The sequence below is a fragment of the Amblyomma maculatum genome, chromosome 3 (assembly GCF_055883805.1).
Source record: "Amblyomma maculatum isolate TAMU_Amacu chromosome 3, ASM5588380v1, whole genome shotgun sequence".
Classification (NCBI taxonomy): domain Eukaryota; kingdom Metazoa; phylum Arthropoda; class Arachnida; order Ixodida; family Ixodidae; genus Amblyomma; species Amblyomma maculatum.
The window spans coordinates 131,496,406-131,523,481 of NC_139346.1; the positions used below are offsets into that span (position 1 = coordinate 131,496,406).

At 43.5% G+C, this 27,076-nt stretch overlaps 1 protein-coding gene across 1 annotated transcript in view; it reads left to right on the forward strand.

Annotated features, from left to right (window-relative positions):
• Nucleotides 1-2,048: 2,048 nt before the first annotated feature.
• The window catches only part of LOC146196043 (SEC14-like protein 2), a 96,054-nt gene continuing 71,026 nt past the window's right edge, over nt 2,049-27,076 (forward strand). The window contains exon 1 of the mRNA XM_084596322.1: nt 2,049-2,102. Coding sequence (XP_084452448.1) covers nt 2,049-2,102 — 54 coding nt within the window. The remainder of the gene's footprint in view (nt 2,103-27,076) is intronic.

The following is a 27,076-nucleotide window of genomic DNA, read 5'->3' on the forward strand; positions in this document are numbered from 1 at the left end:
TTCCAGTAGCCTATTTAGGGTACTTAGAAGCAAACCCCTTGGGCTGTATATTTTGACAAAGACTGTACGCATACCTGAAATTCGAACTGCAACACACGCTCTTCTTCACGCTTCATCGAACCGTTTGTAAGAAACGAACGTTGACGAGTTGACGAAATGTGTGTTTGAAATCATTCTTTACAGAGTCAACATTTCAAAACCGCTCAAGATACTTCAGTTATAGCGCTCTGGAACATGATATTCTAGAGTGCTATACTTCACGGTAGTCTGTGCATACTAAATGTACGGTAGAGCGTACAATATTTCCGTGAAAGCTGGTACAGCGCAAATGTAAAAAAAAAAAAAAAAAAAGATCTTATTTATTCAGCTTTCTTATCTATGGCTTCAGAGAGCATGAGTGGCTCTCGAAGTCGAAGGGCGTGAAAGTAGAAGACAGGGCCAATTAATAAAACTTCAGCATCAGCATTCTGTTTCGGGGTATCGAACGCTGAAAAATCTCTTTTGGAATCTCTTCAAACAGTCTCTCTCACGCTACAAATTGATGAAATGGAGCAGCCTAAATGAAACATTGACGCAACATGGCACAACACGTTCATCTGATTCTACTGACGATACCACTTGCAAGGCTGCCATTCTAGCAATGTGTACTGTGATAAAACCAACTTGTCATGGTATTTTTGCACATCCGATATTACGAACCACGGAGCTGATTGAAAACCTTAGTAAGCTATCCTCACATTTAGTGTTGAAGGGCTTTGTATACAGAATATAAAGATAAGCCCTAAAAAAAATCTGGAAAGGTTGTCAAACTTTTATTTCGCTCCTTTTTTTATTTCTTCCTATTCAAAAATAATGCACGCCTTGTCGACCTTCCCCCGGAAACAACTGCACCCCGTATTCCCCTCTGCTTTTGGACGAAACATCGGCATTGAATTATTTGAAAGACGTCCAATTTCAGCAAATTATAAAAAAATGGCTTGCAACAAATACATAAAATTGCTTTGAAGTAGCTATGTGTCGAGAAACATTAGCTATTAGTCGGAATGCCCCCCTATGATTTTTGCCCTTAAATTCCAGGCAGGTGGCATGCATATCGCTTGGCTGTACTGGTGAATATCTATTAAACAGTACAAAAAAAAAATGAAACGGCTTATTGATACTCAGCTTCTGAATTGTTAAGCGAAAATATTGTATCGATTGGCTCAGTCCCGTAATAGCAATAAAAAGTCAGGTTGTAACGAGCCCCACCCCTTTTTCCTAAAATAAGACATGATTGACAAAAAAAGACCTGCTTTGAAACAAAACGTTTACCTATATATAGCCTGCCGTTCGACCGCTGCGCCAGTGTTTTTATTGCTATTTTTTCTTGACTGCAGAAAAGAGAAGACGATCTTGCGTGATCGTACGTCAGCACATCAGCCTTGTAGGATTGAAACTCTACTTTATTTTTAGCCGACTAAGACAACGGACAGGAAAAATATTATTATGAAGTAATTAGGCGTGCAGACAGCACGTAGCGAAATAGTTTTTCTCTTTTTTGTCTGGCCGCATTAAATTGCTACCTGGAAGCCACGCGGACTGTTTTCACACTTCTGGTTTCCTGCTTCAAATATTTTCCCGACTGTGGCACGATCGGCTGATGACCATACTCTCCTCAATGACTTCGATCCTGCGGTCGTCTGCTTCCATCGTCGTTACCGTTGCACGGTTTCCGTTGCTTCGGCGCCCAAGCGCATGAGAGAGGGCGCTGCTTCTCGCGCATGCGCAGTAGTCAGTCGTCGCCGTTCTCGCCCTCCTCTGCGGTTTCGCGTTCGTGACTCGAGGGTTCCACGCCGTCTGTGCGTTTTTGCCAGTCGTGTTTTCGGGGCCGCGGGGACGGCAATGGAGAAAGTGTCGTAGCGTCGACAACCTCGGCAACCACGGGCCGGCGTTCCTTGAACCGCCGCCCAAAACGCGACCACATCAGACTGAAGTGAGTCCGAGCTGAGACTTGATCCTTCCACTGGCATCGCTGTCGGCACCGACGACGGTACCCGAACGGCCTCATCATGAGCGGACGCGTAGGAGACCTCACCGAGCAGCAGATGACAGCGCTCGACGAAGTAAGTGCGCCTGGCTGCGATGGGCTTTTCCTGCGCCCCGAGCATTTTCCTTTGTTTTTTTCTTCTCTCTTTAGAACGCCGCGCTTTATTGCTCGGCTGGACTGCGGGGGAAACTAAGCGCTTTATTTTTGAGAGACGTGGGAGTTGAGGCGGCACGCGTGCGCGCGGAGACACTGACACTGGCGCAGTGGGGCGGTCCCGTGAAACGAGTGTAAAGGTCAGAAGCGATGCTTCGCTGACTCTTTAACGCACGCCGCATCAGAGTTGCGTTACGATGCGACACTCTCTAAGTGTGTGTAGCCTGTGCGGACTGACGCAGAAGTTGGCGTGAAGGATACCGACTCTTTCGTGCGGATTCTTTTGGACGCGTGCGAACAATTGCCTTTTAGTTCACACTTAGTGGGTGGCCGAGAAGACTGCTCGAATCGTTCACCTCAGTCTCACGGCAGTGGTCAGAAACCGTCAGTGTGGTATTCTACAAAGTCACTATTTCGCGCGCGGTAAACGCTGAGCGAGCCCACGGAAAGATTATTCAAGCTCGACAGTGTGTACGAAAGCGGATACTGCAGCTTGAAAGAAAAAGAATAAAGCGGATCGATTTTTGCTTATGGTGCGGCTAATATGCGTGCAGAAAAGAGGCGTAACAGGCGATGCAGTTGAAAACAACTAGGTCAAGGCTCAACACGTTTTGTTATTTTCTCTGTATGTTTGTTTTTATTTGCGCTTTTAGAGAAAAGAAGGGCAACGCGGCAACCCCAATGAGCCGCGATTCGCTCAACAGTTGCGTGAGTTTCTCCCGTTGCACGCCTGTTAAAGGTGAAGCCAGCTTTCCGTCCAATGGGTAGTACGGAAGAGTTAACCGCGTGATTGGTTAGGGGAACGATTCATAAATAATAAGCTTTTGTATACGTAATGCTTTTCTTAAGGCGCTTAGCACTTGACGCATTTTTTTTTATTTTTCGCGACATAGCGATGGTGTCTTTTTTTTTTTTTTTTTTTTTCTAAAGGCATGAGGATTACCCCGCCGGGGTGGCGCAGTGGTTACGGCGCTCGGCTACTGTTCCCAAGGACGCGGGATCGAATCCCGGCCTCGGCGGCAGCTTTTCGATGGAGGCGAAAAGCAAGGCGCCCGTGTGCTGTACGATGTCAGTGCACGTTAAAGAACCCCAGGTGGTCGAAATTTCCAGTCCTCCACTACGGCGTCTCTCATAGCTTGAGTTGCTTTGGGACGTTAAACCTCACAAACCAACCAACCAACCAGCATGAGGATTATTACCTGCGGATCACTTCGCGACCTCTTCATTATATCCCCCGAGGTTGCGCATCCTTGAAATCCTTTGAAATTTAAATTGTCATTTGAAATAGGTTTATATATTTCAAGAATAATTAAATCTACCAGACTTTAATTTACTGAATCTCATTATAAGCGTTGATTGAAATGTAGCTCAGGAGCTTCTCAAAGAAGTGGAACAATTGTTTTCAAGAAGGAAAGACGAAATGCTAAAACATAATATTGACCACGCGAATATACAATGGGCGGAATCGCACTTATTGGCCATAAAGATTGAGTACGCGGGTGGGGGAAGGGGGGGGGGGGGGGGACTGAGGCAAAATAATCATTCCAAACGTTTCTGAACGCTTGTGCTTCATGCTTGTTGTTCATAGCGCATAATATTGTTATAAGGTCGCTAACCATTCCAATCTTTATTTGTTGATTTATAAAGCTTCAGTTCGGATTAACACAACTATGGTATAAAAAAAAGAATAAGTATTGGGGGAATTGGTATAGAATGACATTCCAAAGCGAAGCTGTCAAGGCAGCCTCCTTTTTGTAAACTGCCTGCTACAAATATAAAGAAATTGCTGACATGCAACCTTGTTGTCCCGTGATTGGGACAATGTAGTGGAAACCTACGGGCAAATATTCGCCGCACAGAAATGAACTCTTTTCTGGGCTGACTTCATTCCGCAAATGGACTAAGCAGCACGGTTGCGGTGACAGCGGCAAACGTGCTCGCTGCTTCTATGGATCTTCGGTGTTCCCTGTTGCGTTTAATTTAAAGCCGAATGTAAAGTATGAACATAATATGATAGAAAAACAGCGCAAAAGACGTGCACGGAGGAGAAGAACGGACAGGACAAGCGCTGAACTCACAACTGAAGTTTATTGAAAAAAACACAGATATATAACCCAGCCAAGCAGCACCAAACCGCACATTAAACAAGAGAATCATGATAACCCCCCACACACACCATGTTCAAGAAATTCAACCTCATTATCTGTCAAAGCGATTGACGGTTCACTAACGCAATTTGCACCCAATCGTATGATATGCCTGGCCTCAATGATTTCCCGGTTAATCTGTGCCGGATGGGAATCCAAAATAACTGTTTGTGTTAGATAAGGTTGGCAGCCGTCACATCTCTTACAATGTACAACCAGATTAGATCCTCTACCAATCTCTAATGATCTCTCGTGCTCTCGTAACCGGACATTGATACATCTAACACAAACAGTTATTTTGGATTCCCATCCGGCACAGATTAACCGGGAAATCATTGAGGCCAGGCATATCATACGATTGGGTGCAAATTGCGTTAGTGAACCGTCAATCGCTTTGACAGATAATGAGGTTGAATTTCTTGAACATGGTGTGTGTGGGGGGTTATCATGATTCTCTTGTTTAATGTGCGGTTTGGTGCTGCTTGGCTGGGCTATATATCTGTGTTTTTTTCAATAAACTTCAGTTGTGAGTTCAGCGCTTGTCCTGTCCGTTCTTCTCCTCCGTGCACGTCTTTTGCGCTGTTTTTCTATCATGTCACCATACCAACTCGCCCAGATGTCTCTTCTTTTATGAACATAAACCTGCCAAAATCAAACAGGATTACCAGGAACGTACAAGCTACCCCGTGACGGTGCCATCAATCGAGATACATCTCGGCGCATCGCATCATACTCTAGAAGGAAAGTGACAATGTCGCGTCAAGGCGACACTGAGCGAACAAACAAAATGTCTAAAAATCGTTGTCACTCCGCTCAGATTGTTTCGTGCGTCATGAAAAAAGGGATAAGTTCGCTTACCTGTGGCTTTATAAATCAACAAATAAAGATTGGAATGGTTAGCGATTTTATAACAATATTATGCGCCGTGTACAACAAGCATTCGATGCATGAAATATTTACTCATTCATATAAGGAACAATAAAAACTATATGTTTATAACTTTGCCGAAAGAAATAATTTAGTTGATTTGCTGCAAAATAATGTTATCAGCAGTAGGAGTGAATAGTTGAGGCACTCAATCCAGGTTTCGTTGTTATTGCTGTTGTTGCTGTTCAGGTGAAGGACAGTTGACCTGATCATGCACATAAGAAAAACTACCTCGCAGAGTAAGGCCAGAGGATATGTCCTCAGGTGAAGATTAGCACTACGCTAATTTTTCCTTGTCCTAGTTTGTGACCACGCACTAAGTAACTGCACTGAATAATCCATAGTCATAGCTATAGTAATAGTAAAAGCATAGTAATTATGATAGTAAAATTATACTGATCGCTAGGAGTAATAGCTAATATTAGCTGAAGATAACATAAGGAGCTGTAAGCGTTTAGGGAGTGCGAACTTTTCTCAGACGCTAACTACATCGCCATTTATATGTCCTACGCAGCAACGCTGAAAGGCAACCAGGATGAAATCGGTGAGAAGGGATGAGCTATAGTGACGAGGTTAGAAAGTTGGTAGCAAGGAAATTGTGTCTGTCCGCGACAAAGTTCGACGTTATTGGACCTCCATAGGGGTAACATGCGCAAAGCTAGTTGTCTCCCATGTGACCTGAATGGTTACAGTGGACGATTTCCGTTCAAAAGAGGAAAGCGAGTCTGATAACACTGTAGTAGAAATAAATAAGTACTTATCTTATCACAAAGTAGCCTGTCGATTCTTCCTGCGAGTACCGTTCGGCGGGACAAGCACACCTTTTGTTCGTGGGCCGCCTTTTAATGATTTTTTTTTTTATATTATGAATCTGGCTTATGTTGCTCTAGTTTAATTTCATCTCGCTCCTAAGTATTCTTTGATCGTCCGTTTCATTATATATAATATTTTTAACAATGACGTCATCGTAAAGGATTAAGAAAACCAGTGCTATAAGTCATATAACGAAAACCTACTAACTGATTTTATTAAAAGCAAGTGCTCTCGTCTGCAGAGTGATTAGCGTAAATAAAAAAAAATTCGCTTGCTGATCTTGCCTGTATCGGCTATTTGCGTTTAACAAGCTGCTCCGTCCTGATATCTAAACATGCGACCAGCTAGACAGCATAACAAATGTCAAAAATAATACCTTGGTTTGGTTTCATTTCGTATAGTAGATTTACAATTCATTTATGAAAGCCTCCGCGTAGTTAAGTGCTTCGGGAATTTCGAACACTTGGGGTTCTTTAACGTTCACCGACATCGCACACTACAAGGGAGCATTATTTAGCTGCCTTTGGTGTGTGGTCACCACTGCCGGTACCGCACTTGTGTCCTCGAGGCCAGCAGTCGTGCACTGTAACCACTGAGCCCCTCCAAAAAAGCTCCATAATAATACTGCGTGTCACTAATGGCTCTGTACGCAAATTATCTGCCGTGGTAAGGTGCTGTGTGCCATAGCAGAACAGCGACAATGAATCAATTGTAACACGAACATGAATTAAAACGTTACAAGTAAAAGCATTTCACGACATCAATAACCACCTAATTGCTACGCTGTATAGTGCCAAGCCAGGTAGAAAAAGAAGGCACATTTACAAACAATAAAATAATACTAAACCGACACTCCTCAGACATAAGCCAAAGACAATAAGGTATACCAAGTGATGCTGCGAAATGTCGTACATTATGCAAATGATCTGGAGGGCCTTAACGACTCTGATGGATTCTCTTATGCACGAGGACACTTGTTCAACTCTTTCTACTAGCTTCAAGATTTATTAAAACGCAACCACATTTGCAGGGCTTACTGAAACGCTTTCCCCCCTCCAGGTGTTCAAAAGTTGCGAATAAATCATAGATACGGTCCGGATTTCAGAAGAGGCACTTCGGTAAGTTTTTAATTAACGTGTTTAGCAGACGACTGCAAGTTCGCTTTACTTCGATGCAATAGGTTGCTTTACTATGGGCAACCAATAACCAATCTTCCAAAATGTCCTTCACCTCTTCGACTGTATTCTACATGTTCGCATTTTCTATGTAGAGCGCGTCTAGAATAAAAACTTCACTACGAAACTAGATATATGTGTTTTTGTTTTCTGTTCCTAAAGAAAAAAGAGAAGAACAGCCTGCAGGTGCTACACGTCAAGTCTTAGCTTTGCTAGTCGTTGCTAAGTCCAGCGGCCGCTTCTCACGACATTAATCAAAGCGAGGTTGGAACAAGTGTTGCGTAATGCTTAATGAGTCATCGACATAACTGACCGTTTGTGTACTTTCTTAGTTATCGTCAATTTAAGGAACCTGTTACCGCGATGTAAATGGCAGGTAAGAATGTTGAAAATAATTGGGAAAGAACGTAGCGAAGTGAGCGGGACGAAAACCTCGGCTTAGGGCTTCTGTGTCGTGAGTGTCGTTCGGCTACGCATTTTTCACTGTAACGTTTTTCGGTGATCTAGTTTCTTCAAGAGGAAAGTGCAAGAGCAAAAAAAGTGCAATATGCGCGGACGTGCGCATTATCTACATAACTACACCGACTCCCTGCGCTTCTACCCCGGTACTTCCATGTCCTTAAGTGCCGTTAATATTGTTACGGACGACAAGGAAGAAGAAGCGGGCAGTGGCGCGGGCAGGAGCGCTCGCGCTAGGCCCGCGAACATTCATTAAACGTCATCTACCATCGCCATCGGTCATGTTCTGTCTCCTGTCTTCATCGGCTTGCTGCTTCGTAACATTATATCCGTAGATGTAAACCGATGAAGATTAATATGCGTTTTAACGAGCCCGAATTGCCTCGCAGTTCGTTTGTTATCACAAATAAATAGGACCTAAATTGTATATGTCCTAAGCTGCCGGTACCCAAATTGAAGATGCTTAAAAGTAGAACGATATTTTTTTTCTTTTATTGAGAGGTGAGCAGACACTAGGTGTTTTCAATCGTAGTTAACTTGGATGAAATCAGCTCGGCGTGTATGTTGAGGACTAATTGATACAAGGTTAAGGCACGGAACAATGGGGCCATAGATGGCATGTATTGCGTCGCAGAGAAATGTCTTAAGCCTGAGCCAAACAAGACAGTGGTCAAATGCGCCAAAAACACATTCATGAGGCTTGTCAAAATTACTGTCTTTCCTTTGGTCAAAAGAAGATGTAAGAATAAAACGGTGACGGGAAAAGGACCATGGCACCATCCTCGGGGACGATGCAGAAGCCGTTGTTCCGCGCAGCGCCAATATCGCCATGGAGCACCCCTCTCAACCTAGAGCAGCCCTCGCTCAAAGGCACCTGACAACAGATGATAATGAAGTACATGACACCATGTTTCTGTATTTTGCATAGCGTTATAGAAACGACAATTTGAAATTCACCACATATTTAATGCAGACCTTGTGTCATATCCCAATGAACATTGACGAGAAATTGCAAACAATAATTTTTGTTACCCGCTTGGGCAGCAACTATAGCGTTTGTACGCCAGTCCTGCACAAGGGCAGACAACTCTTCTAGTTAAATCTAGTTCGTTATCCGGTGCCCGGATGAAGGCTGTCCGTTTACTCAACGTCACCTCAAGGTTGCTGAAAACGGGAGCTAAAAGTATTTCATGCTAAAAAAAAAAAACATCTGCAAACAAGGATGTATTCAGTGAATAATCTGATGCTTTAAGCCGAAAATATTGCTTGCCTTATGGTGTGGATAATAAGTGGAAACAAAAATATAACGTGAATTTGTACCAAAGTTTTCACGTCACCCTTCTTTGTGTCGCGTCCAGAGTGATTTCATACCATTTTGCTTCCCATTTAACAGCCATCTTCTAGCCAAGCTAAAGACTGGTCTAAAAAAAGGGTTTCTAAATGACATCGTACGTAGTTTCATTTGTGCGACATTATTTCTAAACGCTCGTGTGCCCATCGAGAAGTGGGAAAAATGCTCCGGCTTTCCTTTACACAAAACCCTAATCAATTAAAGACTTTGCACACATTACCAAACTCTGTGTCAGTCTATCAATGCTAAACTACCAAACAAAACCTTGTAAAACAACGTTAAACACTGTTTTTGCTAAAGCCTAGCTTATTATTAGCTTTTTTGTTCATTGAGTGCCAGCAAGCGAGAAAATTATTCAAGGGAAAGGTGTGTTGCTAAACCGGTGCGGTTTTGTAGGTACTCAATACACGTGTCCATCTGTGTGTATACACAAGTTGAAGGCAGCACTCAGTGGCTTTCATCCCTTCGGTAGTGTCCGTTTATCGCGCTGTTCTACGTCTCCATAACCCACAAAGGAAATGCCAGGAGAAGGAAAAAGCTCACAGTATTTAGAGAGCAACAAACAAGCATCGCGTCAAAAGTATGACCAAAACGACTAGCCGTCCTCTTCTTCTACCGTCTTCTCCTCCTCAAGAATAAATATTTGAGTATGAACTCCGCACCAACTCTCTTAACTATATTTCCTTTTTTTTTCTTTTGCACGCAAAACTACCTCTGGTGTTTGGTGATCGTTGAGAACTCCGGTGCTCGAAACGAAGTATTCCATGCAGCACTCAAGTCTCGAAGAATCGGACACTTGACCTTGGTGCCACCAGGGCAGCGCACCATGCAGCGGCCATTAAGCGAGCGGTGCTCTAACCTGTCCCTGCACGCCGTCATGGCCGCATTAATTAGATTGACACAGGGCCTCGAAAGGCGTCCCCGGAGCGCACCGCCGCCACCGGGGATGCTGCAGACCGCGCGGCTGATAATGCAAGACGGCTGGTCGGCGCGCGCGAGGGAATCGATGGAAAGAAGGGAACGTTGATACGAGCGGCCCGTTTGATCAATATTGCGTGAATGCCGTCGCCCAAAGGAGTGCCTGGTGCCGGAGGGTGCGTGTTGTGTTTCCTTGCCAAACTTCGGAGGTAACCAGAGCTGTTTCCCTTACGCGGCAACGTTTCGTTTATGAGCGCCGAAGCAATACGCCCGCTCGGCGGTGTTTCGGTGCGTGAAGTCGCCGGCTTCGTTCTTGGCCCTTTCGAAGACGCACTGCCTTCTACTGCGGGGAGAAAGAAAAGAACATTCGTGCGTTTTTATTAAGAAATCATTACAGATAGAGAGAGAGAGAGAGAGAGAGAACGAGATAGAGAAAGATAAAGTTTTATCAAATGAAATGATAAGTTAAGAGGTCGGCCGGGGGTTAGAGACCCTAACCATGCTACTGCACACTGTGGAATGGGGAAAAAGGAAGTAAAGGAGAGTTAGGGGGCGAGTGGAGGCTGGTGATGTCATATTACGATGAAATTATTCGTGGTGGTCCAAATTACGGAGGAGACCTCGCACGCACTTGGCAACACTCGTCACACGCGACACGCTGCAAATGTCTTCCATAAACATCAGATATCACATAAATAAGAGCACCATTGCAGACAAGAGCTTTTCACTTTTGGTGCAGGCACAAACTCGTACGTATGACCGCGCACTGCGCCTGAAAAAGCTCAGTGTACAGTGCATGTTGTCTGCGCACACCAGCCATTATTGCACGCATACCGGCACAGCTGCAGAGAGGAGCGTTGCGACTTTCACACGCAGACACAAACTGGTAAACGCGCGCACCAGTACACTAAAGCATGTTAGCAATATACTCCACATGATATAGCAGAAACACGCAAGATGTGGCCTTGTAAACCGTGTCCTCGCGGACAGTACCGCGCACGGAAATGTCAAGGGTGGAAATCCAGATCTGTTTCTATTAAAAATTCGAAGTGAGCCCTCATCCCAAACCAGTTATCAGACAATTTTTTCTCAGGCTCCTAGAGTAGTCTTCTCAGAAAGAGGGCAGCTGTCCTACCGCTCCTTACATCATTGTAGTGAGTGCACTCGTAATTAACATGACAGATTGTCTCTGTAATAACAGAGTTGAAGAAGTTCAGCCTGGCTACTCCGATTTTATGAAGGTAGCTTTTTGTGTACGCTACACCAAGCCGCAACCGATGGAGTAGAGTTTCCTGGCGTCACTTAAGCTCAGATTGTAGCTAAAGTGGTAAACCTTCATCAAAACGGAGGAGCTTAAGTGTTGTGCATAATTTTGTTGTTTTTACGGTAATTGGCGCAGTTACGTTTAGGATGGCCAGCAGTTGCAGCTGTCATTGACGTCCACTGTTCTCAAAACTATGTTTTCTTTCAACGACAAACGACTCTTCACCATCCAGCTACGTCACCTTTGTTGAACAAATTATAGTGTCCTGCAACGACTTCTAATTCATGGGACTGCGCTCCCAACAAATGCCAGCATGCTAGTTTCTAACTTTATCTATATTTCCATAGCAAAGCCACTTAGCTATTTATTAACCTAGATACCAGCCCGAACATACGGAGCCAGTGACGTCTGACGTTACGGCAGGATGTACCCACATCGTTTAGTAGCGTGCGATTGTGCTTACATGTTTCAAGCTTTTTGAACCAATCACGGGCCAATACCAGCTAAGTCAAATAATTTTGACACAAATAATTTTTCCTCTCCTATACTCAGGGCGTCGAAGAAGAGAAAACAAAGGTCGCATTTTTAAAGGGAGCGGCCCAAAATCGAAAGGCCGAAGTTCAAATTCCCAGCTCGAGCAGCGATGTCTAGTTGTCTCTTTTTCTGCATCATAAACTGCGTCTGAACTAGCCGGTTCGTAGCCCACAAATAGCAACAACCAACCCAAAAGGACATACAATCCACGTTTCTTTAAATGCGACAGGCGATAATCGCGCTTGCTAGCCTGTCTCTAGGAGGCAATGCGTCACCGGTTACATGCAGCGTGTCAAGCTGCGCCATTCGTGTCGGTAAACATCCTGCACGCCGTCTGCGTGCGGTATGAATGCTATGCATTGGACGCAAACAAAAAAAAAACGAATAATTTGCGTAATTCATTGTATTACGCACGTGCCCGGTTTCAGGGCACCGCGAAAGTCGACTTGTCCCTCTCGATCGACACTCGTGCGGCAGATACATGCGATGCGCTTTACTGGTACATTATGCCGGTTTTCCTTAGTACGATGCGACAGAAAATTAATACGATGCGCTGTTGTCGCATTCAAGGAAATGCAGATACGGAGAAGCGCACATGGCACGAGACGCCAACTTCATCGTGCGCATCTCTCTGTATGTCGCTTCAGATTGGGTCCTACAATCTATATGCTTTTGTTGGCAATGAGCCTTTTTGGAGCAGGCTGCATTAACTGAAATGTTGCGCTGAAATAGCAGGTGCACGCTTCGGCAACGAGAAAACTGCGACCAGGATAATGGATATATATTCATATTTAATCGCGCTTGTAAAACAAGCTACTGTGTCTGTATATGTATTTCATATGCATTCTCCCACATCGTCACCCATCATGACCTTCTTTCTTCTCTCCTTCCCCTTCCCCAGTGCAGAGTAGCAGGCCTGATTTGAATGATTCCGGCCAACCTCTCTGCCTTTTCCTTTCAATAAATACATCTATCTATTCATATTTAAAATGTAGCATTCCGGCTTTTCTCAAAGAACCACTTTAGGCAAATATAACTTAAGCGGCTTCTTAACCATTTTAATGTTCCCTTTTTCGATGTGCAGTTACCCACATGGACCCCAATAAAGTCTTGTAATTTCATCTACCCGTCTGTCTCTCTGTTTAACTCTCTCGATCAAGGCAATTGAGGCAGTTTTACTTTCCAAATTGTAAAAACACCGTCCAACCGACTTGTACGGATCAAAAAGTCCTTGGCGCAGAATCAGGAACAAATCTATTAGGAGTGCGGCTAGAAGTAGCAGATAATGACGGAATAGAAGTCTTTCTCATGGAAGCAATTTAGGCAGCTAAAATTACTTTTCGGTACATTAAAAACACCATGGTCAAATGCAAACGCAAAGTTCAAACAAGCAGAGAAACTTGTTTGTGCAAAATGCTTCTAAAGAGCGAAAAGAGGCCATTCTTCGGACTTCCTGGGATCATCTCGTCGCACTGGTTGCACTAATCCGCAGGAGTGCGTGCCTGTGGCCTGGATGTGGCGCATCAGAGTGCGTGCGGGACTATTTGTGTTTGCTATCAGTGTGGCTCTGCTCTAGAGCGCAAACAAGGAGCCCGTCGCAAAAGTGCAATAGAAGATGCTTCATGGAGCCATTTACGGAATGCGGCTAAGTGTGTTGATCTAGGGGTTTCGAAAATGTGTGTTTGTTTTCTGCTTCTTCCTCAATCGTTGTCTTTCTTTTCCTTTTGGGCATTTTTTTTCTTTCTTCATCGCGTAGTATCAACCGTTGTTTGTTTTGTGAAACGGACATAAGTAGCCGCAGCAGCTTGCTAGCCAGTGAAGCTCTTTACAGCTTTCTTCAAATGCAATTAAGAGCACTGACGTTTACGATACAAACACAGAGCGAGCACGAAGTTGAACAATAATACATTGGTTTGGCTTTAGCGGTTTTCACTTCTCGAAGCGTTTAGAGTAGTCGGAGGTTCGAAAAATTTTGATCACCTGGGGTTCTCTAATGTGCACTGATATCGCAGGGTACACGGATTCTTTGCTCTTGGTCTCCATGAAAACGTATCTGCCACGGCCAGAATTGTACCTGGGTTCCTCGTGTCCTCTTCTTCAGTAGTCGAGTGCATTAACCACTCGGACAGGGTTGCCAAGACAGAATTGCGGGGACTTAGCTTCCGTCTACAAAACTGGCATTGAGTCCTTTCGGGCAAAGAATTAGGGCAGCATCGCCGCGATGGCTCAGAGATTAGAGCGTTCGACTGTTGATTCCAAGGACGCGGCTTCGATCCCGGACTCGACGGCCGTTCTTCGATGGAGGGTAAAAACAAGGGGCCCATGTACTCTGCAATGTCAGTGTTTGTTGAAGAACTCCAGTTTCTCTATCAGCTCCCTCCGCACTATTGGCCTTGCGTTTTCTGGCCCGCTGGAATGGTGCAGTGGTTACGGCGCTCGACTACTGTGCCCAAGTATGAAGGATTGAAACCCAACCTCAATAGCCGCTTTTCGATGGAGGCGAAAAGCAAGGCGCCCGTGTGCTGTGCGTTTTGAGTTCACGTTAAAGAAACCCCAGGTGGTCGAAATTTTCGGAGCCTACGGCAACTCTCATAGCCTGAGTCGCTTTGGGACGTTAAACCGATAAACCAAACTAAACCAAATCAAACCTTCCGCTTTCTACCTGTAAACATTAGAACATATTCTCGCAGCGCGCTTCTCATGCTGGCTGGAATCGCATGGTTGTTATCCAGGATCTCAAACAGGTTTGGCTTGGTTTGGTTTGGGAGGTTTAACGTCCCTAAGCAATGCAGGCTATGAGTGACGCCGTAGTGGAAGGCCCCGGAAATTTCTGCTACCTGGGGTTTTTTAACGTGCACTTACATCGCACAGCACATGGGCGCCTTGCTTTTCGCCTCCATCGAAAAGCGGTCGCCGCGGCCAAGATTCGACCCCACATCCTTGAGCACATAGTCGGGCGCCCTATAACCACTGCACGACGGGGCTGAAATCGGGTTCAGTCCTCAAATTTAGACGGAAGATGGCCTTGCTAATTTGGCTGCAGGCGTACTTAATAATTTTCCCGATAATTATCTTATTCGAGCAGCGATCGCTATGGACGTCCAAGTGCATATGACAACGTCTTTCAATCTACAATTCGTGGTATCCCGCCTCGGTTTCTCCTCTTAATTGACTATTCTATAACAAATAGAACTATAAGAGTACATGTGTATGGAAGTTACGAGACGGAGGATGATGGAAATTTGGTTGCGTTCCGAGATCAGTAGACGCGCCTGAAACCAGAATTGAAGTCCAAGCTACCTGGGATGGTATCACTGCGTGCTCTTTTGTTATACCTTTCAAGTTTGTTCTCGGCCTGGCCCGAGCCAGTTTCGTGGGACACCCATAAAATGCGTTTTTGACCGCGAGAACCATCACTGAAGACCTCTGGTCTTCCGACAGGCTTCAGAAGACATCAGAATCTACTTCTAGAAGGCCGCAGGCAACCCTTGCTTTCAGTGTGGAGAGCTCGTACATAAACACTTGACGTTACTGCTTCTGTTTTGCTGTCATCGTCACTAGCATCCTCCTCTTGTGAACTGCATCGTAGACATCGCACATGGTCGCTTTATTAAGGCCGGACTGTCTACACCTTGTTATCAGCTACCTATAACGTCACTTTAATTTGCACTCTCACAAGAACTAGGGTTGACCTTTTAACTTACTGTCTGGTGCTTTTAGGTTATGTTGCCATTAGGACATAAAAAGTCGAACATTGTAATCATCATCACCACAACCACGCTATTAAGACCTTCTTTATAGCGGCACGCTCCAATGATAAATATGCAGCAGCCAGAGATAAGTAACTGATCTCATATCTTATCAAGGATGTCAAACTAAGTCGAAAAGACCAACAAGTTTCTTTAAGTATACTTGAACTGAACCACAGATTACGCTAGCATTGTGTATCGTAACTTTCGACGGGATTGCCTGATTTACCTCGGTTGGCATATCAATGTGTACGTTGCTCCATTTGCAAGAACATCGCAGATAAAAAGCCTTAGTTTAACGGCCTAGGAGTCGAGGATTCGACTGCCATCAAGAACTGCCCAAAATGGAAGCTTCTGCCAATTCAGCCTTGAAATGTGGCCTTTTGACGAAACACAACGCGCCGACCAGTCACCATGCACCAGCCAACTTCCACCAGGAGGACTGGACATTCCTACATACATACATACATACATACATACATACATACATACATACATACATACATACATACATACATACATACATACATACATACATACATACATACATACATACATACATACATACATACATACATACATACATACATACATACATACATACATACATACATACATACATACATACATACATACATACATACATACATACATACATACATACATACATACATACATACATACATACATACATACATACATACAACAGGAGAAAGGAAGTGATGAACAATAACAAAAACAACAAAACTGCTTTTCAGTGGAGTGGGAGAACTATAGTGCTCTTCCATTCTCTTAGCTTTAGTTCATCAGGCATATATTTTGTGACTAACAACAACGTTCTCACAGCGCGATGTAGGCGATTTTTTGTGCACCTTTAATTTTGGTCCTAACGTCCCTTTGCAGTTTTCCTAAAACATCCGCTTCGCAAATGCACGGCGCTGCCAGCCAACCCCGATGCCTCTCTTTCTCCATATTTATTATTAATGTTCTGGGCCTACGCTGACGTCGTAGAAATAATTCAGCCTCCCACCTCTGCCGACTTTAGATTCAGAATTTTTATTTGCTGTTTCAAAAGTTTCGCTCCCAGCCTCGAGCGTATTCCCAGGAAGGGCGCACAATGATGACGACAATAACGGAAAGCGAATACCAGATCAAAGCGGGTTAGAGCTACTAGCCAGATCAGGAAAACCCAGGCACAGACCCTGTCTGTACGAGGACATATGCGCGTGCAAAAGAAATATGGACCAGAGATCACAATCTCCTAGATTCGACGCCTCGCACGTGTGTACCGAAAATCTACCTCTAGATCGTCGATCAAACAGAGCAGCTCAAAGCGCCTGCTTCTGTGTGCCTAGTGACGCGCAGGCGCTTCGTAGGGCTGCTCAAAACATTGCAGACTGAATTGAATGCGGACTGGAGAAGACATTCCGCATTGTGGAAGCCGTACTTAGGTCTTCAGTCATTCTCCCTGTGACAGATGCGAGAAAACCGGCTCTAGCGGACTTCACGCACGTATTCTTACCTCTTGAACAGAAAGAAGGCAAATGACCCAGCACGGTATGTGGAGAGAGCATGCTTATTATTTGTATTATTGGCATTATTCTGATATGAATCGCTAGCCAAGGCAATTTTTGTTTTTAGCCCGCAGAGCGTACGACTCAGCTTATTGCTACTTTCTTTTTTCGCCCCCTGAATTCGCGTGTTCCAATTTGAATCGATTTCACATCATCTGCTCAAGGTTCGCTATTTCGGCAGGAGTGACAACACCACTTAATGCTGTTATAAGAGCCCTAGCGCAGCCAGGGCGCCGTCGAGTCATACGGTATTAGGGTAACATTAAGAGGGGCTACATCAGTGCTCTTACCTCCAAAACACGGCATTTTATGGCCTTTATGACCCGTGTTTAGTTCCTGAGGAGTTTCGCAATGTAACCCCTCTATTTTTAGATCCAACATTTATTGACTTCGCTTAACCTCCCTGAGACGGCGAATAACGAACGAACGACCGACCGATCGACCGACTGGCCGACCGACTGGAGGGAGGGAGGGAGAATGGAAGGAAGGAAGGAAGGAAGGAAGGAAGGAAGGAAGGGAGGAAGGAAGGAAGGAAGGAAGGAAGGAAGGAAGGAAGGAAGGAAGGAAGGAAGGAAGGAAGGAAGGAAGGAAGGAAGGAAGGAAGGGAGGAAGGAAGGAAGGAAGGAAGGAAGGAAGGAAGGAAGGAAGGAAGGAAGGAAGGAAGGAAGGAAGGAAGGAAGGAAGGAAGGAAGGAAGGAAGGAAGGAAGGAAGGAAGGAAGGAAGGAAGGAAGGAAGGAAGGAAGGAAGGAAGGAAGGAAGGAAGGAAGGAAGGGTACGACATTCTGAGACCACGTCGTACCTATCTGTCTGCGTGGCGTGGCCAGGAGCAGCGTGCATAACTTGGTATTCAAGAGCCCCAGAAGGTTGGATTCTGATATCACCCTCCTACGTGCCGCGGAAAGTGGATCACATGCACACTGAAGCGCAGCAGACCGGCAGATCAAGTGCCTTTATTTACAAGTGTTTATTACGAGCTGTTCATTGGCATACGGTTTTACGACAGAGCATAGATTAAGCGGAACATTTAACCGCTTGTTCGCAATCCGTACTGCTGCCGTGCAGTGCGATCGGGGATTTTCTTGTGGGCGCCGATTGTTGCTCATACTACTTTTGCGCCATCTGCACTGCGTAAGCGCAGTACGATCGCGGGTTTTCTTATGGTTGCCTCATGATGGCGCTGATTTCCGCGCTGCAACAGCGGAGAACAGCACCGACCTCGCCTTTTCTGCAGCACGGGGTCCTCAACTTTATTTCCTTATAAGGTGAAATGCGCCGAGTGGTACGCTCAAGCGCCCCTGCCGCCAGCTAGACTCTTTAATTTGTCGTATGGCTGGTGCAACTTAAAGGCATGTTGTTTTCATTCTGGTGTATCACCGACTGTAAAAGACGCATTTAAAGGATTTCACAAACTTTCAGAAATTCCGTTTGAGTTATTTTGACTTCTTTACCGAAAATGGCGCGTTGCCACCGTTCTCATGTGGACAGTGGCATGGAGTAGCCTCTGCTGTCTTCTCAAGACAATTGCAGCGGTATACCTCGGTATAAGGAACGGATGCTCTACTTTGGCGTACTTTATATTGGTAGAAAAAGTTTGCGTTTTCGCTGTCTTCTCTGCGTCGCCTGCCAGGGGCAAATGCGTGTGGAGGACTCTGACGTAGGTTGCCCAGGTTGTCACGAGCGACATAGATATAAAAATTCGCTTTAAGCAAGCCATACGAGCGTGCTTGCGTAGCCAAGAGGCAGGGTGTCTAACTTGGGATCCTAGGGTACTGGAAGGCTAAGCTCTGATCACTACCAGACATCTTAATGGCGAGGCCCGAATTGGCAACTCCTTTCATTTCGGCGTTCCAAAAAATGATAAGCAGCAATAGAATGGCGTAGAGAACACACACACACACACACACACACACACACACACACACACACACACACACACACACACACACACACACACACACACGCACACACACACACACACACACACACACACACACACACACACACACACACACACACACACACACACACACACACACACACACACACACACACACACACACACACACACACACACTCACTCACTCAAGACGAAAGTAGGAGCATTGATAGATAGAGATAGTGAGGAGGAGAGAAGGTCTGGGTATTAACCAGAAAGTCTTCTAGTTGTCTGCTCTAAAATATAACACATATTAGGGGCCTCTCCAGGCCTCTCTCGTGGGTTGGTAAACTTATTTACATAAATACTAATTAAACAATTAATTATTATTTAATTAATTTAACACGTTTATCTATCCCGGTAGAGGATTTGAGGTCTCGGGGGTAGCGAAAGTGGCAGCTGCTGCCGCATTAACCCAATCGAAACATTCCAGCTTGCGCTGATTACTGCTGGAAAGTGTAACTGCTCGAACGATGAGTGTGGTGGTTCTAGACGTGATAGTTTACCACTACATCCTGATAAGACGTGTAAGAGTGTTTGAGAGGCTTCTCATTTGCTTGACTTCGCACACTGCTGTGGTCATGAGTCGGCTGTATCCCTTGATCCCCGAACACCTCCTAATCTTATCCGCCCACCTAACTTTTTGTCGCCCTCTGCTGCGCTTACTTTCTCTAGTAATCCTGTCTATATTACCCCTCTAACGACTATCTGTTATCTTGATTTCAGATCACACGTTCTGCTCATGCCAATTTCTTCTGTTTGCTTTCTATTGAACGTCGGTAACTCGCGTTTCTTTCCTGACACACTTTGCACGCCTCCAGTTTCTTAATGTTACACCTGCTATTTTCCATTCCATAGCTCTCTGCGTCGTCCTCAGCGTAGGTTGAACTCATTTGGTTAGCCTCCACGTTCCTGCCCCATGTGCGAGTAAAGGATAAGATGGCACTGTTACTTTCGTCTTGAAGTATGCTCGCAAGGCTTTTTATCGGGGCTTTATGTCCATGTCGTGTGGTCTTTCACATAATGTGGTAGTCTGCGACTTAAAGCTGAAAAGTACGTCTGAGAGAACGAAGGCGAAAATTGAGAAATTAATGATTAAGCGTGTATTTAATTGCACGTGAATGAGGATTGACAAAGGGATTCGCTGAAAGGAGTCAATAACGCTCTAGCATTATATCCTTAAAGGGGTGATTAATTCGCCCCCCCCCCTTTTTATTTTCGGGGAGGGAAAACAAACTGCACTTGTATAGGTTAAGATATTAATGTGGATATGATGGCCTCTGTAGTGTGGTGAGGCTCTTATGAGATTAGAATCATACATCGAGATGAACCGTCAGCAAAAGGATCTGTCGGCCACCGATGCAGCGACTGTGCGAGAGCATTCTGGGGGACTCCTGGAAATAAGGACGCGAGATCGGCGCCGACCGCGTCGCCAGCGCATCGACACGGATACAACGATAATGACGTTCATGCGACGTTCGATGGTAGTGAATAGTCCAAATTAGGCGAAAGCCCACCACTATGACTCATTTTTGCCTATGTCGCTTCTTGATTTTAGACCCAACCGTACTTATCATATCATGTCATACCATATACCATAACATTGTATACCGTATCAATCATATTTCAGGGAATTCCCCAAGGTGGGGTAGATTTTTAATAAGGGAGTAATCATTCGTTGACATCCATCCAAGGGCTGCCATATGGCTGCACTTGGTCACTTGGCGGTTGTGCTTGGTGGATATTAATGAGTGATTACTCCCTTATTAGCATACCATATCATACCATACCATACCATACCATACCATACCATACCATACCATACCATACCATACCATACCATACCATACCATACCATACCATACCATACCATACCATACCATACCATACCATACCATACAATGTTTCATGTTTCTAGGTTTTTATTCATAAAACATACTGAGAACCTGGTTAAACAGCACATGCGACACTATAGGAGGCCTCAAAGCGAAAACTGCCGGAATGGAGGCCTCCTAACAGAATGTATATACAAGGCAATACAAAGTGCAGAAGACAGCGACAACACTAGTACAGTACACACATGCTGCGTGTTGCATCATGTCGTCTGACCAACTAGCTCGACTTTCAACGGTACTAGTACAGTGATTAAAATTTTGAGCTAGCAATAGCAAGGAAATAGCCAAACGCAGTGATTAAAAACACTTCGTTAGACATCACTCAATACTCAATAATTTTTTTCTAATGCAAGTCTGAAATGAACTCCAAGCACATGATCATTTTATTTCAAAGTTCGAAGTGTTCCAAAGTGATATGCCAGAAAATTTAGTAGTAAATTTGCATAGCCGCTTCTAGCCTAAAGAAGAACAAAATTGTATCGCTCAGACCGGATATTTAGCTTATGGTAAAAGGGGAGAAAGAGTAGTGAACTCAATTTTATTAGTCTAAATTCTTGGTTTTTTAAGGCCTAAATGTGATTTTAATTGAATTGAAAGATCTTTTTTTTTTTTATTAAAATACATGAAGTGGGCCTCGGGCTAAAAGATACAAGGGTAGCTTGAGAGGTGTCCGAGTCCCTGTAAAGGCAGAGCAACAGAACATGTGTACTAATGCAATGAGCATGAGGTTATATAGCACAGAAAGGAGCAAGCAAATTAAGAAAGCAATTAGTGGTCAATGATCTAACACTCTGCCGCCAACATACCTTAAACCAAATTAAAAAATGAGTACTCGTAATAATGCTCACCTAGGCAAAGAACAAAAAAAAGCTGACCGTATTCATTACATATAACAAAAGTCGTTTAAAATCCTTAATAGGGGCGGTGAAGTTATTTGGGTTGTTTATGTGCTATGATGGTTCACTGTGTATGGTAAACTAAAACAAAAACGTTGCTTGCGATATAACCTCCTCGTTCGAGGAACGTCCCTCATTTGTTTGCTTCTGATGTGGAAGCATTTTTATGAGACTTAAGTCCAGCAGGAATTTTCAGCAACTCAAATTGTTTTTGTGGTGATAATCTAAGACAGTGGGGCAAGCGATGCGTAAACGTGGTATGCGCACGTAGAATTGTATACTGTGGAAACAAACTTTCCGTGTTGGTAGTGCAACACACACAACCGATCAGTCTAATTACATCATTTTCGAGACCGGGTTTGATGTGTAGATTTGTTTTGGGATGTTGAGCCCCAAACGACGTAACCGTATTTTATGTGCGATTGAAATATAGCGTGGCAAATCAGGAGCTCGTGCTTCGAGGAAAATTTCTTCCGAAGACTTGAGAGGAAGCCTGCAGATCTAGTAAGCTTGTTTTCAATGTGCATATAATTAGTTTATTTATATATTTATGTTTATTTATTTACTCGAAATACTTTATAGGCCCCAGGTGCAGCATCGAATAAGAATAAAATGGACAGACCACATCATACGAGAGTCAAAACCAACGCCGAGTAGCTGTACCTGTTCACAATTTCAATATTGTTTTCTAGCTTTAAGGTGTTGTTTGAAAAGAAACAAAAAGCAGAGTTGGCTATGATCGAGTTAATTACCAAAACAATAGCTGTTGTACCATTTGTACACAGCACGAAGGAAAATGTCTGCTCTACTGATTAATTCATCTGCAGAGGAGCAAATATGGTAACGAATGAGCCATCAGCGAGCTGGCTACAACATATATTATGGGCTGCGATCGCAGCGTTGTTTGTATAAACGTTACAGAGTAAAGGAACCAGGAGGCTACCTTGCAGGACACCACACAATCAAAAGGAAACTAGACTTGTAAGGCGAATATCAATTATTACCCCAGTATACTAGGAAACTCAGTATACTAAAAAAAGCCTTAAATGTATCTCACATCTTTTCTCTAATGTATTGAACCTACAAGACAAGTTCTTGCTGCATTGGTTCCCGCTGCTTTCTGTATTCGCCCTCAGCATTATTACCTTGTTACTTGTAAATGCGCTGATGCTTTTTTTAATTCCTTTCATTAGTGCATGCTTTGTGTGCATGAGACTGCAGTTTTTATGAGGTGTCAAATGTCTGTACTGGGTAAGAAGCTCGACTGCTGTACGCAAGGATGCGGAGACGAATCTGGGCCATGGCGGCTGCTTTTCGATGGAGGCGGAAAGCAAGACGCCCGTGTGCAGTGCGATGTCAGTGCACGTTAAAAAACTCCAGGTGGTAGAAACTTCTGCAGCCCTCGCCTTAGGCGTCTCTCACAGCCGGAGTCAATTTGGGACGTTACACCCTCTAAGCCTAAACCATAAACAATATCTGTAACCCTCACCACTGTAATGCCTTACAGGCGCTGAGAGTAATAAATAAATAAATAAATAAATAAATAAATAAATAAATAAATAAATAAATAAATAAATAAATAAATAAATAAATAAATAAATAAATAAATAAATAAATAAATAAATAAATAAATAAATAAATAAATAAATAAATAATCGTATGGAATTTTTATTTATTTATTATTTATTTATTTATTTATAGGTACTGCGATCTGGTACAGATCATAGCAGGGTGGGAAAAACAAAAAGAAATACAAGCATATAAACGCACTCAAATTCATAAAATTTGCAGGCACTTTTCAAACATTAGTAAAGAACTTTAAGTTACAGTCTCGCTATTAAGTTTATTCCATTCCGTAATTGTCCTCGGAAAGAAAGAATATTTAAAACAGTTATTTCGCGCGTTCACAGGGGTTATTGTTAGTGCATGCCTTTGTCTCGTATTATAACCTGAAGAGTAAGTAATATAATTGGAAGTGTTAATATTATAATGACCTTTTACGAGCTGGAAAAGAAACTTTAATCGGCAGATACGATTGCGCTCAGTCACAGAAGGTAATCCACTACGCTTCACAAGCTCGCTGACAGACGCACGGCCATATGAATTAAATACAAACCTGACGACCTTATGCTGTATGCGCTCAAGTTTATGAATGTTAGTTAATGTGAAAGGGTCCCATATAATTACGGCATATTCTAACATTGGACGGATGAGGGAGTTGTAAGCTAATAGGCGGACACAGGGCGGAGATGACTTCAGTGAGCGCCTCAAGAAAAAAAGTTTGCGCAGTGAATTAGCTACAACCGTATCTATGTGTTTTGTCCATGAAAGGTTGTTAGTAATCCATAAGCCCAAATATTTATATTCTGTTACCTCCAATAATGATGTGTTGTTAGTACCGTACACAAAATGAAGAGGACTTTTCTTGTGTGTAATTCTCATGAAAACGGTTTTCTCACAATTAATACACATCTGCCAATCGTCGCGCCACGCAATCACGTTTTCTAGATCATTATTCAAACACACCTGGTCATTAAATGAAGAAACATCTTTGTACAATATACAATCATCTGCGTAAAGCTTCACGCGGACTGAAAGGCCAGACACAATATCATTATTAAATAACAAAAATAAAAGAGGTCCCAAAACGGATCCCCGGGGGACGCCGGACACAACCTGGGCACTGTTGGAAGAAGTATGGTTTAGGGTGACAAATTGACATCTGTTTGAAAGGTAGGCTGTGATCCATGTAAGTATCTGGTCGTTTTTATATAATAGCTTAGTTTATGAATTAGTTTGTTATGCGACACCTTGTCAAATGCTTTGCGAAAATCCATGAATATGGCATCGGTTTGTTTTCCCTGATTAATCGATTGAGCGAAATCGTGTACTGTCTCAACTAATTGTGTAATTGTAGAAAACCCACGCCTGAAACCATGTTGAACATTTGTAAGTACTTTGTGCTCTTCCAAGAAACTTGATATATGTTTATGAATTATGTGTTCTAAAATTTTACATGATGTGGACGTCAGGGATATAGGCCGATAATTCTCAATGTGTGCTTTTTTGCCGATTTTGTGCAAAGGCTTAATCTCGGCTGTCCGCCAGTCATCCGGTAAAGAACCATCACGTAAAGATCTAGTGTATACAATTGACAAGTATTTCGCGCACCACTCTGCATACCGTTTCAAAAATGCGTTTGGTATCTTATTGGGGCCTGAAGTTTTTTTCACGTCAAGATCCAGGAGCAAATTAAAAACACCGGTCTCTGAAATGACAACATCAGTTATGGCAGGGAGCGATACCGAAAAGTTGGGGACACAACCATTGTCTTGTGTGAATACCGATTGGAAGAATTTGTTGAACGCAGAACAAATCACCGCCTCATCACGTACACATTTGCCGTCTACAATAAATTCATTCGTGGAGGAAGACTTTGGCGTGATTTGGCGCCAGAACTTCTCAGGAGACGTTCTAATGAACGAAGGCAGGAATGTTCCGTAATATTTTTCTTTGTCGCAAATTATTTTCTGCTTAAGTTGTTCGGAAATTTCTTCCACGATTGGTTTTAATGATAAGTTTCTATTCGATTTCTTTTTTAACCTTTTAAGTCTTCGCTGTAAGCGTAACGTCTCCCGAGAGATCCATGGGTTACGGTAAACAAATTTTTTTTGCAATTTTTGACTGAAAAAACAAGCTAAATGTGCGAGAAAGGGAAGGAAAAGAAAAATATATGAAATCCGAAATAAAACAAAAAGATCTCAAATTGAAAATAAAAAGAAAGCAAAAACCACTGCATGTATTTTTTTGTTGGTAATATTTACGTCTCCTGCCATTTTGTCTAGTGAAAAGATTCGCTTCGAGCTTTCCAAGATTTTTTCTTCATTGTTCAAGATTCTTTCAGTACTTTTTCCACATTTAAACTTAGATAACGTATGCCTGCAGTGATTGTAAGCTCGAATAATGCATTCGTATTTTTTTTGTTTTTTTGTTCTCGCTGCGACAGTAAATGACGGGAAAAAGAAGGAAGAGATGGAGTAATACGCCTTATGTTGCTCTGAGTTTCAGAAGCGCAAGAGAAAAGAAAACTTTGAAAAGTTTGAATTTTAACCACATTCGGCAGCCTGAGTTCGTCCCACACAATACTGCTCAATTGAATGAACAACCCACTCAAAAGTGGTCAAGCTGCTGTAACCTGACGTTTAGTCCTAGCAACATAAAACAGCAGTGAGCTGATTCCGCGAGGTAAACAAAAAGTTGCGAACAGAAAGAATGCGGAAGGAAGTAAAGAAAAACTGCAGAACACAACTAGATTTCTATGGCATTTACTATTAACCAGCAGAATATCTGTTTCTGCACTTGTTGCTATGGGCTTTGCGACAAAGATATGGGGTTGCATTTTATTTTTCTCGACAGTGTTTCCACTGTGTAAACCTGTGTAGTTTTTTGCTCATTTTCGCTTGTTTTTTTTTTCTGCTATCGTGCGTCTGTTGAGCTCATTCTGCACTAGTACTGCTTTTCTTAGAGTTTCTGGGCTGGAAAACAGGAACGCTCCATCCGGGATGGTCTAGAGAGAGAGCTGGCGCTCGGCTAGTCATTTACTGCATAAGGCTTTCAGCGCAGTGTTTGCTCGATGCTCGTGCGCGCGGCAATAAGTACTTGCGTGTATGAGCCAACTTCTGTCTTTATTCGTTTTATTTCGTTTACGTGCTTGCTAGTGCGCCCTCAGAAAAAAAAACTTCGGAGGACTCGGAAGTGGAGACAGGCTTCGCCGCCAAGCTTGGGAGTCTTGATGCGCAGCCAGACGTGCCAAAGGAGCCGTCGCATCGATTTGCCTTAGTGAGCGCACCGAAGTGGAACTATGAAAGTGCGCCGTCTCGAGAAATATTCCGCCGTTTTGTCGAACTTCGTTCTTTTTTATGTTTTTAGTAATCGTGCACGGCTGGAAAGTCTTGGTTTGATTCCTCTCCCCCCCCCCTCGTTTTTTTTTCATCTCTGGGGTTAAATGTGTTGTTTGCAGAACTGCCGCCCTTAGGAAGAAGAGCAGCCTGGAAGTCGGGCAGTTGATCGCTGCCGCTGTTTTGGAACAGATATTGCTGATGTCAAAACTCCTCGGCTCTCAACAAAATAAACGTTAGAATGATATACTCGAGAGATAGATGTTCATGCTGTTCTCAGTAAAAACTCTAAGAAAGATTACGATACTCCCTAATGCAAAATTTCAACGCATCTATTTAAAGCGTTTTTGCGATGCGTTG